Source organism: Amblyraja radiata, chromosome 7 (genome assembly GCF_010909765.2).
Source record: "Amblyraja radiata isolate CabotCenter1 chromosome 7, sAmbRad1.1.pri, whole genome shotgun sequence".
Lineage (NCBI taxonomy): Eukaryota > Metazoa > Chordata > Chondrichthyes > Rajiformes > Rajidae > Amblyraja > Amblyraja radiata.
In genome coordinates this window covers 85,662,960-85,678,068 of record NC_045962.1, presented here as the reverse complement: position 1 = coordinate 85,678,068, position 15,109 = coordinate 85,662,960, and the positions used below count along the sequence as shown (strand labels likewise).

Sequence of the window (15,109 nt, the reverse complement as noted above, 5' to 3'; positions counted from 1 at the left end):
TAATAACTGACTCTAACAGTTTCCCCACTACCGATGTTAGACTAACTGGTCTGTAATTCCCTGTTTTCTCTCTCCCTCCCTTTTTAAAAAGTGGGGTTACATTAGCTACCCTCCAATCCTCAGGAACTACTCCAGAATCTAAAGAGTTTTGAAAAATTATCACTAATGCATCCACTATTTCTGGAGCTACTTCCTTAAGTACTCTGGGATGCAGCCTATCTGGCCCTGGGGATTTATCGGCCTTTAATCCATTCAATTTACCTAACACCACTTCCCGGCTAACCTGGATTTCAGTCAGTTCCTCCATCTCATTTGACCCGCGGTCCCCTGCCATTTCCGGCAGATTATTTATGTCTTCCTTGGTGAAGACGGAACCAAAGTAATTATTCAATTGATCCGCCATGTCCTTGTTCCCCATGATCAATTCACCTGTTTCTGACTGCAAGGGACCTACATTTGTTTTTACTAATCTCTTTCTCTTCACATATCTATAAAAACTTTTGCAGTCAGTTTTTATGTTCCCTGACAGTTTTCTTTCATAATCTATTTTCCCTTTCCTAATTAAGCCCTTTGACTTCCTCTGCTGGTCTCTGAATTTCTCCCAGTCCTCTGGTAGGCTGATTTTTCTGGCTAATTTGTACGCTTCATCTTTTGCTTTGATACTATCCCTGATTTCCCTTGTTATCCACGGATGCACTACCTTCCCTGATTTATTCTTTTACCAAACTGGGATGAACAATTGTTGTAGTTCATCCATGCAGTCTTTAAATGCCTTCCATTGCATATCCACCGTCAACCCTTTAAGAATTAATTGCCAGCCAATCTTGGCCAATTCACGTCTCATACCCTCAAAGTTACATCTTTCACAACTTGTCGATCTTTGGACTTCTATTCCACTGCTCCACAGGCAAATCTCCACAATGTTGTAAAAACCCTTGTTATAACAGACCTTGCAAGTGTCCATTATTACCGATTGTCCACTATAAATGACACCTTATAGAAACCTAGAAAATAGGTGCGGGAATAGGCCATTCGGCCCTTCGAGCCAGCACCACCATTCAATATGATTATGGCTGATCATCCAAAATCAGTACCCCGTTCCTGCCTTCTCCCCACATCCCTTGATTCCGTTAGGCCTAAGAGCTAAATCTAACGCTTTCTTGAATACATCCAGTGAATTGGCCTCCATTGCCTTCTGCGGCAGTGGTTATAGAGATTTATAACATCACTAGACTAAGTGGGTCCCGTTGGGTCCCATGTTCACACGGGATGGCTGGTCCCCCAACACAATATTCCACCTCTCCACCAATTACAATATTGGTGGCCAGTGGGGGTGGGGTGGGGGGTGGGGGGCTTTCTGGAGCGCTAAGTATGGGTGTTGTGGGACTGTAGGGACTGGTTTCCAGAGGGCTAGTATGGACATTGTGGGCCAAATGGATTCTTGAGGTGGCAGCTCAGTCACTCAAGCCTGATGTGCTGGCAGCTCACTCACTCACGGCTGGTGGGCTGGCAGTTGACTCACAGCTAATCCTTGAAATTCCATTTCAAGCAGGGTGCAAGGCCACCAAATTCAAGTGCAGTTTCATGCCACTTCAAGCAGGTTGCAAGCCAACCAAATTCAAGTGCAGTTTCCTACCACTTCAAGCAGGGTGCAAGGCCACCATATTCAAGTGCAGTTTCATGCCACTTCAAGCAGGGTGCAAGGCCACCAAATTCAAGTGCCGTTTCCTACCACTTCAAGCAGGGTGCAAGGCCACCATATTCAAGTGCAGTTTCATACCACTTCATGCAGGGTGCAAGTCCACCAAACTCAAGTGCAGTTTCGTACCATTTCAAGCAGGGTGCAGGGCCACCAAATTCAAGTGCAGTTTCATGCCACTTCAAGCAGGGTGGAAGGCCACCAAATTCAAGTGCAGTTTCATGCCACTTCAAGCAGGGTGCAAGGCCACCAAATTCAAATGCAGTTTCATACCATTTCATGCAGGGTGCAGGGCCACCACATTCCAATGCAGTTTCATACCATTTCATGCAGGGTGAAACCACCATAAAACCACGCCTTCAGGAGAGAGAATCTCAACAATCTATTGTTATTTAAACACTAATAACTCTTTTATTTTTAATCGATGGGAAAAATCCTCTTGTTCTGCGCAGCGGAGGGGGACTCGGAGTAAGATGGCCCAAAATCACAGCCGTAAGTGGCAGCGTTTTTTCTAAAATCAATATACAAAACAACAGGAAGTGGTCAAGATCAGACTTTTAGTAATAAGAATAAGAGGCTTAGATAAGCTGACATGCCAAAGTCTTTCCCCCATGTAGGTGAGTCTAAAAAAAGAGGGCATGGACTTTAGGCGAGGGGTGAGAGAGATAAAAGGGTCCCATGGGCAACTTTTTCACACAGAGGGTGGTGCGTATATTGGATGAACTGCCAGAGGACATGGTAGTGGCGGGTCCAATTAAAATAGACTTCAAAGAATGGTGTGGGAAGGAACTGCAGACGCTGGTTTAAACCAAAGATGGACACAAAAAGCTGGAGTAACTCAGCAGGACTGGCAACATCTCTGGAGAGAAGGAATAAGTGAAGTTTCGGGTCCAGACACTTCTTCAGTCTCCTCTGTATTCTAGTGCATACAGGCCCAGTGCCGACAAACGCTCATCAAACCTGCCCATTCCTGGGATTATTCTTGGAAACCTCCTCTGGACCTTCCTTTCGGAAGGAGATGAGGAGGATCCAGAGGAGGTTTTGCAAGAATGATCCAAGGAGTGAGCAGGTTACCCTATGGCCACTGGGCCCAGACTCTCCCACTAGTGGAGGCATCCTCTCCACATCCACTCTATCCAGGCCTTTCGCTATGCGGCGAGTTTCAATGAGGCTTCAAGCACGGCCACCCTGTGTCCGTCGGGGAATGTTGCCGACTGGCCCGCTGCAGACTGCAGGAGTACGTGCTGAGGGGTGCACTGAAGCTCATAGACATAGAAACATAGACAATAGGTGCAGGAGTAGAGGCCATTCGGCCCTTCGAGCCTGCACAGCCATTCAATATGATCATGGCTGATCACCCAACTCAGTATCCTGTACCTGCCTTCTCTCCATACCCCCTGATCCCTTTAGCCACAAGGGCCACATCTAACTCCCTCTTAAATATAGCCAATGAACTGGCCTCAACCACCCTCTGTGGCAAAGAATTCCACAGATTCACCACCCTCTGTGTGAAAAAAAAAATTCTCATCTCGGTCCTAAAAGACTTCCCCCTTATCCTCAAACTGTGACCCCTTGTTCTGGACTTCCTCAACATTGGGAACAATCATCCTGCATCTAGCCTGTCCAACCCCTTAAGAATTTTGTAAGTTTCTATAAGATCCCCCCTCAATCTTCTAAATTGTAGCGAGTACAAGCCGAGTCTATCCAGTCTTTCTTCATATGAAAGTCCTGCCATCCCAGGAATCAGTCTGGTGAACCTTCTCTGTACTCCCTCTATGGCAAGAATGTCTTTCCGCAGATTAGGAGACCAAAACTGTACGCAGCTCGGTGCAGCCAACGCCAAGGCTCGGTGGGGGAGGATCACAGTCTAGGATCCTTCCGCTGGTGGACATGGGGGGGCAGGGTGTGGTGGAGACACCCCTCAAAATAAAGAAAGGGATTCCACGCCAGTGGGGCCACATGAGTAGCATGGGTGCGGGGTGAAACTTGTGAATTGGGGAAACTGTATTGTATGTATGTATAGCCTCCGAGAATGTCGGATGGAGTTTCGTAATAATGCCCCTGTCCCACTTAGGAAACCTGAACGGAAACCTCTGGAGACTTTGCGTCCCACCTAAGGTTTCCGTGCTGTTCCCGGAGGTTGCAGGTGGTTGTCGGAGGTTGCAGGTAGTGGAAGCAGGTAGGGAGACTGACAAAAACCTTCGGGAACCTCCGGGAACCGCACGGAAACCTTGGGTGGGGCGGAAAGTCTCCAGAGGTTTCAGTTCAGGTTTCCTAAGTGGGACAGGGGCTTAATATCATGCATTGTATATATTTATTTCTCGAATATAGTCTATTTTGAAATATTAAAAAAAAAAAAAATTGCTGTCCAAGCTAAGTTTTTCCTCTCTTGTCTTTGCCAGGAATCTGCACCATCCTCTTTGAAACCAGGATGGGATGTCTGGAAGAGAAGATCCCCGAGGAGACGCAGAAGTTCATCGAGGCCGTCTTCGAGATGTTCCGTTGCTCGGCCCTTGTGATCATTTATCCGAAAGTGCTGTGGCCGTACGTCTCCCATTGGAAGAAGTTTGTGGCTGCCTGGGACTACATCTTTTACATCAGTAAGACGAGATCAGATGCAGTGCAATGCTGTGCAGCCTTATAGACCTCTCCCTCCTGAAGTGGACGCAGATGCACTTTCCAAACGGGGAGAGAATCCAGAAACCGGAGGTGCAAAGGGACTCGGGAATGCTGGTGCAGGATTCCCTAAAAGTTCATTTGCAAGTCGAATCGGTAGGAAGGAAGGCAAACACAATGCTAGCATTTATTACAAGAGGGCTAGAATACAAGTCAAATCACATTTATTTATATAGCACATTTAAAATACAACTCTCGTTGGTCAAAGTGCTTTACATTTGTTATAAGAATAGTATAGACAAACAAACTACATACATATATACATATAGCCCTCGCTCAGTGGACGTCAGGAAAGGCTTGGGAGTATAGATAAGTTTTTAGTCTTAATAATAATAATAATAAATTTTGTTTATGGGCGCCTTTCAAGAGTCTCAAGGACACCTTACAAAAATTTAGCAGGTAGAGGAAAAACATGTAAGGGGAATGTAATAAATATTAGAGACATGACTAGTACACAAAGTAAAGACAGAATTCAATACAAAACACAATATGAGGCAATTAATGCACAGATGAAAAGGGAGGGGGACGTGGGGCTAGGGATAGGCAGAGGTTAAGAGATGGGTCTTGAGGCGGGACTGGAAGATGGTGAGGGACACGGAATTGCGGATCAGTTGGGGGAGGGAGTTCCAGAGCCTGGGAGCTGCCCTGGAGGAGGCTCTGTCCCCAAAACTGCGGAGGTTGGACTTGTGGATGGAGAGGAGACCAGCTGATGTGGATCTGAGGGACCGTGAGCGTTGGTAGGGGGAGAGGAGGTCAGTGAGATATGGGGGGGCCAGATGGTGGAGGGCTTTGTAGGTGAGGATCAGGATTTTGTAGGTGATCCGGTGAGAGATGGGAAGCCAGTGAAGTTGTTTGAGGACTGGAGTGATGTGATGCCAGGATTTGGTGTGGGCGATGAGTCGGGCGGCTGCGTTCTGGACCAGTTGGAGTCGGTTGATGTAGGTGGAGCTGATGCCAAGGAGAAGTGAGTTGCAATAGTCCAGTCGGGAGGAGATGAAGGCATGGATGAGTCTTTCAGCAGCAGGCGGTGTGAGAGAGGGTCTGAGTTTGGCGATGTTGCGGAGATGAAAGAAGGAGGTTTTAATGACATGGCGGATGTGAGGCTCAAGGGAGAGGGTGGAATCAAAGATCACGCCAAGGTTGCGGGCCTGGGGAGATGGGGAGACAGTGGTGCCGTCGATGGTGAGAGTGGGGTTATTGATTTTGCTGAGTGTAGCTTTGTAGCCTATGAGGAGGAATTCTGTCATCGCTGTTGAGTTTGAGGAAATTATGCTTAAGTCTTGACTTAAAGGAGTCGATGGAGGAGGCAGTTCTGATGGGAAGGGGGATGCTGTTCCACAGTCTAGGAGCTGCAACCGCAAAGGCGCGGTCGCCCCTGAGCTTATGCCTAGACCGCGGGATATTCAGCAGCCCCAAGTCGGCCGATCTGAGGGACCTGGAGGTGGAGTGGTGGGTGAGAAGACTTTTAATGTAGGAGGGGGCAAGCCCATTGAGGGCTTTGTAGACATAGAGGAGGGTCTTGAAATGTATACGGAACCGCACAGGGGGCCAGTGGAGAGAGGCCAGGATCGGGGTGATGTGGTCCCTTTTTCGGGTGCCCGTCAGGAATCTCGTACACTGCGGCGTTTTGGACCAGTTGCAGGTGGGACAGGGAAGATTGGCTGATGCCAGTGTAAAGAGAGTTGCAGTAATCTAGGCAGGACAATAAACAGGGATGTAATGTGGAGGCTCTATGAGGTGCTGGGAAGGCCGCATTTGGAGCATTGTGAGCAATTTTGAATGAATGAATAAGTCTATTGGCCAAGTATATTCAAATACAAGGAATTTGCCTTGGTGCTCCGCCCGCAAGTGACATATCTTGAGTCCCATATTTGAGGAAGGATGTGCTGGCTCTGGGGAGGGTCCAGAGAAGGTTTACAAGAATGATCCCGTGAATGAGTGGGTTAACATAGAAGCATAGAAACATTGAAAATAGGTGCAGGAGTAGGCCATTCGGCCCTTTGAGCCTGCACCACCATTAGATATGATCATGGCTGATCATCCAACTCAGTATCCTGTACCTGCCTTCTCTCCATACCCCCTGATCCCTTAGCCACAAGGGCCACATCTAACTCCCTCTTAAATATAGCCAATGAACTTGCCTCAACTACCTTCGGTGGCAGAGAATTCCACAGATTCACCACTCTCTGTGTAAAAAATGTTTTTCTCATTTCGGTCCTAAAAGACTTCCCCCTTATCCTTAAACAGTGACCCCTTGTTCTGGACTTCCCCAACATCGGGAACAATCTTCCTGCATCTAGCCTGTCCAACCCCTTAAGAATTTTGTAAGTTTCTATAAGATCCCCCCTCAATCTTCTAAATTCTAGCGAGTACAAGCCGAGTCTATCCAGTCTTTCTTCATACGAAAGTCCTGACATCCCAGGAATCAGTCTAGTGAACCTTCTCTGTACTCCCTCTATGGCGTTTTGATGAACACATGATGAGCGTCTGTAGGCACTGGGCCCGTACTGGCTGGAGTTTAGAAGGATGAGGGGAGGGACCTCATTGAAACTTACCGAATAGTGAAAGGCCTGGGAAGTGTGGATGGAGAGGATTGTCCACACTAGTGGAAAACATCCTCTAAACTCCAGCGAGTACAGGCCCAGTGCCGTCAAACGCTCATCATATGTTAACCCACTCATTCCTGGGATCATTCTTGTAAACCTCCTCTGTACCATCTCCAGAGCCAGTACATCCTTCCTCAGATATGGGGCCCAAAATTGCTTGCAATAATCCAAATAATAATAATAATAATAATAATAATAATAATAATAATAATATCTTTTATTGTCATTGCACATCAGTGCAACGAGATTTAGTGTGCAGCTCCACTGATGTACAAGAAAGGTAAATAAATACAATACATAAATAAGCAAGCTGAACTGATTGACGTGACCATCTGAGTGAGACTGTCCAAAGGGAGTGGGTGGGGGGGCACTCATTAGGGCCGGTTCAGAGCCGCTATAGCTCTTGGGATAAAACTGTTCCTGAGTCTGGAGGTTCGGGCGTAGAAGGCCTTGTAACGTCTGCCGGAGGGAAGTAGTTGAAACAGACCGTGGCAGAGGTGTGATGAGTCCTTATGGATGCTGAGGGCATTCCTGAGGCACCGCGTGTGGTAGATGCCCTCCAAGGCTGGTAGCTCTGTCCCGATGATCCGCTGCGCTCTGTTGACGACGCGCTGAAGAGCTCTCCTCTCCGCCTCCGTGCAGCTGAGATACCACACAGAGATGCCATACGTTAGTATGCTCTCTGTGGTGCAGCGGTAGAACGTTGTCGGCAGCTGTTGGGGCAGACCAGTCTTTTTTAATGTCCTCAGGAAGAACAGTCGTTGCTGTGCCTTCTTGACCAGCGCGGCGGTGTTTGTGGACCATGTGAGGTCTTCTGAAATGTGAGTGCCCAGAAACTTAAAGCTGGACACTCTCTCCACACTTTCCCCGTAAATGTGGCCTGACCAGCGCCTTATATAGAGCCTCAACATGACATTACTGATTTTGCATTCTAACCCTCTTGAAATAAATGCCAACATTGCGTTTGCCCTCTTTACTACCGATTTGACTTGTAAATGAACCTTTTGGAATCCTGCACCAGCACTCCCAAGTCCCTTTGCAACTCCGATTTCTGTATCTCCGTTCCGATCTCCCCATAAGGAAAATAGTCTATGCCTTTATTCCTACTACCAAAATGCATGACTCCACATTTTGCTGCACTATATTCCATCTGCCCGCTCTCCCAATCTGTGCAAGTCCTCCTGCAGACTCCCTGCTTTCTCTACACTGCCTGCCCCCTCCACCTGCTTTTTGTATCATCTGCAAACGTAGCCACAAAGCCTTCAATCCACTCGTCCAAAGTTCATCCAAAGCCTTCAATCCACTTGTCCAATTTGTATCTTTCCTCTAGCCAGCATCTGCAGTTCCTTGTTTCTCCGTCTCAATAGGATGTTGGTCAGGCCGCATATGGAGTATCGCACGCAGTTGTGGGCGCCGCAATGCAGGAAGGATGTAGAGGCTCAAGAAAGGGTGCAGAATGACGTAGAATCAAGGAACTGCAGATGCTGATTTACAAAAAAATTACAAAGTGCTGGAGTAACGGTATGAACCATCACTAGACATGGGTGAAGTCTCGGGTGGCTGATGTTGTGCCTTAACTTAAGAAATAAGGGGGCAGATTATTATCTCAATGGGGTTAGGTTAGGTAAGGGGGAGGTGCAGCGAGACCTGGGTGTCCTTGTACACCGGTCACTGAAAGTTGGCTTACAAGTATAGCAGGCAGGGAAGAAAGCTAATGGAATGTTGGCCTTCATAACAAGAGAATTTCAGTATAGGAGTAAAGAGGTTCTTCTGCAGTTGTCTAGGGCTCTGGTGAGACCACATCTGGAGTATTGTGTACAGTTTTGGTCTCCTAATTTGAGGAAGGACATCCTTGTGATTAAGGCAGTGCAGCGTAGGTTCACGAGATTGATCCCTGGGATGGCGGGACTGTCATATGAGGAAAGATTGAAAAGACTAGGCTTGTATTCACTGGAGTTTAGAAGGATGAGGGGATATCTTATAGGAACATATAAAATTATAAAAGGACTGGGCAAGCTAGATGCAGGAAAAATGTTCCCAATGTTGGGCGAGTCCAGAACCAGGAGCCACAGTCTTAGAATAAAGGGGAGGTCATTTAATACTGAGGTGCGAAGAAACCTTTTCACCCAGAGAGTTGTGAATTTATGGAATTCCCTGCCACAGAGGGCAGTGGAGGCCAAGTCACTGCATGGATTTAAGAGAGAGTTAGATAGAGCTCTAGGGGCTAGTGGAGTCAAGGGATATGGGGAGAAGGCAGGCACGGGTTATTGATTGGGGACGATCAGCCATGATCACAATGAATGGCGGTGCTGGCTCGAAGTGCCGAATGGCCTCCTCCTGCACCTATTGTCTATGTTTCTATGTTTCTAATCCACCCACTAGGGACGATTCTGCAGAAGCCAATTAGTTTCTTCTGTCTTTAGCCGAGAAGCTGGTGAACAAGAAGATGAAAGAGATCCAAGAGAACCTGGAGAATGGGAAGGAGGTGCACGGAGAGTATCTCACTTATCTACTAACCAACACCTCAATGACGCCCATAGACATCTACGGCAGCCTGTCCGAGGTGCTGTTGGCTGCAGTGGACACAGTAAGGGCAACAAATTGTTTGATAAAGATCGCATCAAATGGAACAAGCCACTCCTTTGGCCATTAGGGATACAGGGCGGAAACAGGCCCCCCCGGGACCGCTCCCGCCAGCGATCACTCCCTACATCAGCACTGTCCTACACACAATTTACTATTTTTACAGAAGCCAATTAACCTGCAACACTGCACGTCTTGGGAGTGTGGGAGGAAACCGGAGCACCCGGAGAAAACCGGAGCAGGTCACGGGGAGAACGTGCAAACTCCGCACAGGCAGCACCAAAACCTGCCGACTCTCGAGTACGTCGGGTGGTATGGTGTTGATCGGGAGAGTTGCTGCCTTACAGCGGCAGAGACCCGGGATCAATCCTGACTATGGGTGCTGTCTCTTTGGTGTTTGCACGTTTGTACGTACCCTGTGTGGTTTTTCTCCAAGATCTCTGGTTTCCTCCCACACTCCAAAGTCGTACGGGTTTGTAGGTTCATTGGCTTGGCATAAATGTAAAATTGTCCTCTGTGTGTGTGTGTGTGTGTGTGTGTGTGTATGTGTGATAGTGTTCATAGCAAAAGGATTTGAGTATAGGAGCAGGGAGGTTCTACTGCAGTTGTACAGGGTCTTGGTGAGACCACACCTGGAGTATTGCGTACAGTTTTGGTCTCCAAATCTGAGGAAAGACATTCTTGCCATAGAGGGAGTACAGAGAAGGTTCACCAGACTGATTCCTGGGATGGCAGGACTTTCATATGAAGAAAGACTGGATAGACTCGGCTTGTACTCGCTAGAATTTAGAAGATTGAGGGGGGATCTTATAGAAACTTTAAAATTCTTAAGTGGTTGGACAGGCTAGATGCAGGAAGATTGTTCCCGATGTTGGGGAAGTCCAGGACAAGGGGTCACAGTTTAAGGATAAAGGGGAAATCCTTTTGGACCGAGATGAGAAAAACATTTTTCACACAGAGCGTGGTAAATCTCTGGAACTCTCTGCCACAGAAGGTAGTTGAGGCCAGTTCATTGGCTATATTTAAGAGGGAATTAGATGTGGCCCTTATGGAGAGAAGGCAGGTACAGGATTCTGAGTTGGATGATCAGCCATGATCATATTGAATGGCGGTGCAGGCTCGAAGGGCCGAATGGCCTACTCCTGCACCTATTTTCTATGTTCTATGCTTCTATGTTAAGGTGCGGGGATCGCTGGCTGCCACGGACTCAGTGGGCCGAGGGGCCTGTTTCCACGCTGTATCTCTAAATTAAACTAAACTATATTATAACCATATAACAATTACAGCACGGAAACAGGCCATTCGGCCCTTCTAGTCCGTGCCGAACACTTACTCTCACCTAGTCCCATCTACCTGCACTCAGACCATAACCCTCCATTCCTTTCCCGTCCATATACCCATCCAATTTATTTTTAAATGATAAAATCGAACCTGCCTCCACCACTTCCACTGGAAGCTCATTCCACACAGCTTACACTCTCTGAGTAATGAAGTTCCCCCTCATGTTGTCCCTAAACTTTTGTCCCTTAATTCTCAAATCATGTCCTCTTGTTTGAATCTTCCCTACTCTCAATGGAAAAAGCTTATCCACGTCAACTCTGTCTATCCCTCTCATCATTTTAAAGAGCTCTATCAAGTCCCCCCTTAACCTTCTGCGCTCCAAAGAATAAAGACCCATCTTGTTCACCCTTTCTCTGCAACTTAGGTGCTGAAACCTAGGCATCTTTCTAGTAAATCTCCTCTGTACTCTCTCTATTTTGTTGTGTAAGCACACGCCACTAACTCCAGTGAAGATATTTGTTTTTCCTTTCAGACGTCAAATACAACTTCTTGGGTCCTGTACAATCTGGCCAAAGAGCCGTCTATTCAGCAGCAGCTGTATGAAGAAGTGAACAGCGTTTGCCCAGGAGACCAGCTCCCAGCTGCAAAGGACTTTGGCCACATGCCCCTTTTGAAAGCTGTGGTCAGGGAGACTCTACGGTAACATATCTGCACATGAAGTAGGGTCCAGAGGAGGTTTACAAGAATGATCCCAGGAATGAGTGGGTTAGCATATGATGAGCGTTTGACAGCACTGGGCCTGTACTCGCTGGAGTTTAGAAGTTTGAGGGGGGGACCTCATTGAAACTTACAGAAGAATGAAAGGCATAGATAGAGTGGATGTGGAAAGGATGTTTCCACTGGTGGGAGAGTCTAGGACCAGAGGTCACAGCCTCAGAATTAAAGGGAGCTCTTTTAGAAAGGAGGTGAAGAGGAACTTCTTTACTCAGAGGGTAGTTAATAGAAACATAGACATAGAAACATAGAAAATAGGTGCAGGAGTAGGCCATTCGGCCCTTCGAGCCTGCACCACCATTCAATATGATCATGGCTGATCATCCAACTCAGTATCCTGTACCTGCCTTCTCTCCATACCCCCTGATCCCTTTAGCCACAAGGGCCACATTTAACTCCCTCTTAAATATAGCCAATGAACTGTGGCCTCAACTACCTTCTGTGGTAGAGAATTCCACAGATTCACCACTCTCTGTGTGAAAAATGTTTTTCTCATCTCGGTCCTAAAAGACTTCCCCCTTATCCTTAAACTGTGACCCCTTGTTCTGGACTTCCCCAGCATCTAGCCTGTCCAACCCCTTAAGAACTTTGTAAGTTTCTATAAGATCGAACCAGCCGTGACGCAAACCAGCTTGCCTTCCATTGACCCCCATCTACACTTCACGCTGCCTCGGCAAGGCCACCAGCTTAATCAAGGACAAGTCGCACCCTGGTCTCTTCCTTTTTTCTCCCCTCTCCCATCAGTCGTGAGTTACAGGAGCGTGAAAACGCACACCTCCAGATTCAGGGACAGTTTCTTCCCAGCTGTTATCAGGCAACTGAACTGCCCTCTTATGAGCTAGAATGCAGTCCTGACCTCCCATCTACCTCACTGTTTGAGCTATCTTTAATCGGACTTTATCATTCATTGATATGCCTTTGCGCTGAAAGTTGTGATCGCTCTATATCGGTGTAGTCTTCTTTCATGCGTTAGCTCTTTTTTTCCCAGTTCAGTTCAGTTCATTGTCATGTGTACCGAGGTACAGTGAAAAGCCTTTGTTGCATGCAGTCAGCGGTAAGACAATACATGATTACATTCAAGTTCAAGTTCAAGTGAGTTTATTGTCATGTGTCCCTGATAGGACAATGAAATTCTTGCTTTGCTTCAGCACAACAGAACATAGTAGGCATTGACTACAGAACAGATCAGTGTGTCCATATACCATAATATACATATATACACACATGAATAAATAAACTGATCAAGTGCAAATAACAGATAATGGGCTATTAATGTTCAGAGTTTTGTCCGAGCCAGGTTTAATAGCCTGATGGCTGTGGGGAAGTAGCTATTCCTGAACCTGGTCGTTGCAGTCTTCAGGCTCCTGTACCTTCTACCTGAAGGTAGCGGGGAGATGAGTGAGTGGCCAGGATGGTGTCGGTCCTTGATGATGCTGCCAGCCTTTTTGAGGCAGCGACTGCGATAGATCCCCTCGATGGAAGGAAGGTCAGAGCCGATGATGGACTGGGCAGTGTTTACTACTTTTTGTAGTTTTTTTTCAAGCCATTTACAGTGTACAGATACACGATAAGGGAATAACGTTTAGTGCAAGGTAAAGTCAGTAAAGTCCGATAGCACGCAAGTAAAATCTTTTCGCTGTACCTCAACACACGTGACCCTGTGTGTGATACACGTGAGTTTCTTCCCGGCTGTTATCAGGCAACTGAACCATCCTACCACAACCAGAGAGCAGTCCTGAACTACCATCTACCTCATTGGAGACCCTCGGACTGCCCTTGATCGGACTTTCCTGGCTTTACTAAACGTTATTCCCTTATCACGTATCTATACACTGTAAGTGGGTCGATTGTAATCATGTATTGTCTTTCTGCTGACTGGTTTAGTTTAGTTTAGAGATACAACGTGGAAACAGGCCCTTTGGCCCACCGAGTCCGCGCTGACTTGCGATCCCCGCATATTAACACTATCCTACACACACTAGGGACAATTTTTACATTTACCAAATTTTACAATTTACCTACATACCTTCTTCTTGCATGTGGCGGGCACAGCCTAAAGTTGGAGGACAACTTGTTCTATTTGATATTATTTGATTGTGCACGCCGGGTTGATTGCATTCGTCGAAACAGGGCGGACCCACGTGAAGGTGCAACCTCCCACCCCACCTACATACCTGATTGGCGCAAAATGCTGGAGTAATTCAGCGGGACAGGCAGCATCTCTGTAGAGAAGGAATGGGTGACGTTTTAGGGTCGAGACCCTTCTTCAGACTGGTTAGGGATAAGGGAAACGAGAGATATAGACGGTGATGTGGAGAGATAAAGAACAACGGATGAAAGATGTGCGAAAAAGTAACAATGATAAAGTAGACAGGCCGTTGTTAGCTGTTTGTTGGATGAAAATGAGAAGCTGGTGCGACTTGGGTGGGGGAGGGATAGAGAGAGAGGGAATGGCTGGGCTGCCTGAAGTGAGGGGTAACACGAGGGGGAACTTCTGGTAGCTGTGTGGAATGAGCTTCCAGTGGAAGTGGTGGGGGCAGGTTCGATTTTATCATTTAAAAATAAATTGGATAGGTATATGGACGGGAAAGGAATGGAGGGTTATGGTCTGAGTGCAGGTGGATGGGACTAGGTGAGAGTAAGTGTTCGGCATGGACTAGAAGGGCCGAGATGGCCTGTTTCCGTGCTGTAATTGTTATATGGTTATATGGAGAGAAATCAATATTCATACCACTGGGCTGTAAGCTGCCCCAAGTAACCCAAGTTAAAGTAATCTCTGCCCTTCCCCTCTGCTAGGATGTATCCTGTGGTGCCAGGCAATGCCCGCGTCATAGTGGACAAGGATATTGTGGCTGGAGGATATTTCATCCCGAAAAATGTGAGTACAAGATAAAGCAGGAACTCGGAGTCAGTCCCGTGGCTCGGCAAAGCTTGCTCCCTCATGCAAGGTCAAAGTGACCCAAGTGAATCATTATTGAAGTCACAGTCATAGCGTCACACAGCACAGAAACAGGCCCAACACCCCCCCATCTATGCCAGTCCCAACTAGAAACATAGAAACATACAAAATAGGTGCAGGAGGAGGCCATTCGGCCCTTCGAGCCAGCACCACCATTCATTGTGATCATGGCTGATCGTCCCCAATCCATAACCCGTGCCTGCCTTTTCCCCATATCCCTTGACTCCACCAGCCCCTAGAGCTCTATCTAATGCCCCTGTCCCACTTAGGAAACCTGAACGGAAACGTCTGGAGACTTTGCGCCCCACCCAAGGTTTCCGTGCGATTCCCGGAGGTTTTTGTCAGTCTCCCTACCTGCTTCCACTACCTGCAACCTCCGGCAACCACCTGCAACCTCCGGGAACCGCACGGACACCTTGGGCGGGGCGCAAAGTCTCCAGAGGTTTCTGTTCAGGTTTCCTAAGTGGGACAGGGGCATAACTCTCTCTTAAATCCATCCAGTGATTTGGCCTCCACTGCCCTCTGTGGCAG

General features: G+C 47.4%; 1 protein-coding gene across 2 annotated transcripts in view; it reads left to right on the top strand.

The window, feature by feature from the left end:
• LOC116975590 (sterol 26-hydroxylase, mitochondrial) overlaps positions 1 to 15,109 on the top strand; it is a 68,970-nt gene that overhangs the window by 47,507 nt on the left and 6,354 nt on the right. The window contains exons 4-7 of one of the 2 annotated variants that reach the window (XM_033024891.1): positions 4,102 to 4,299; positions 9,405 to 9,568; positions 11,378 to 11,544; positions 14,416 to 14,497. In XM_033024891.1, coding sequence (XP_032880782.1) covers positions 4,102 to 4,299; positions 9,405 to 9,568; positions 11,378 to 11,544; positions 14,416 to 14,497 — 611 coding nt within the window. The remainder of the gene's footprint in view (positions 1 to 4,101; positions 4,300 to 9,404; positions 9,569 to 11,377; positions 11,545 to 14,415; positions 14,498 to 15,109) is intronic. The other variant, XM_033024892.1, reaches the window with a different exon arrangement.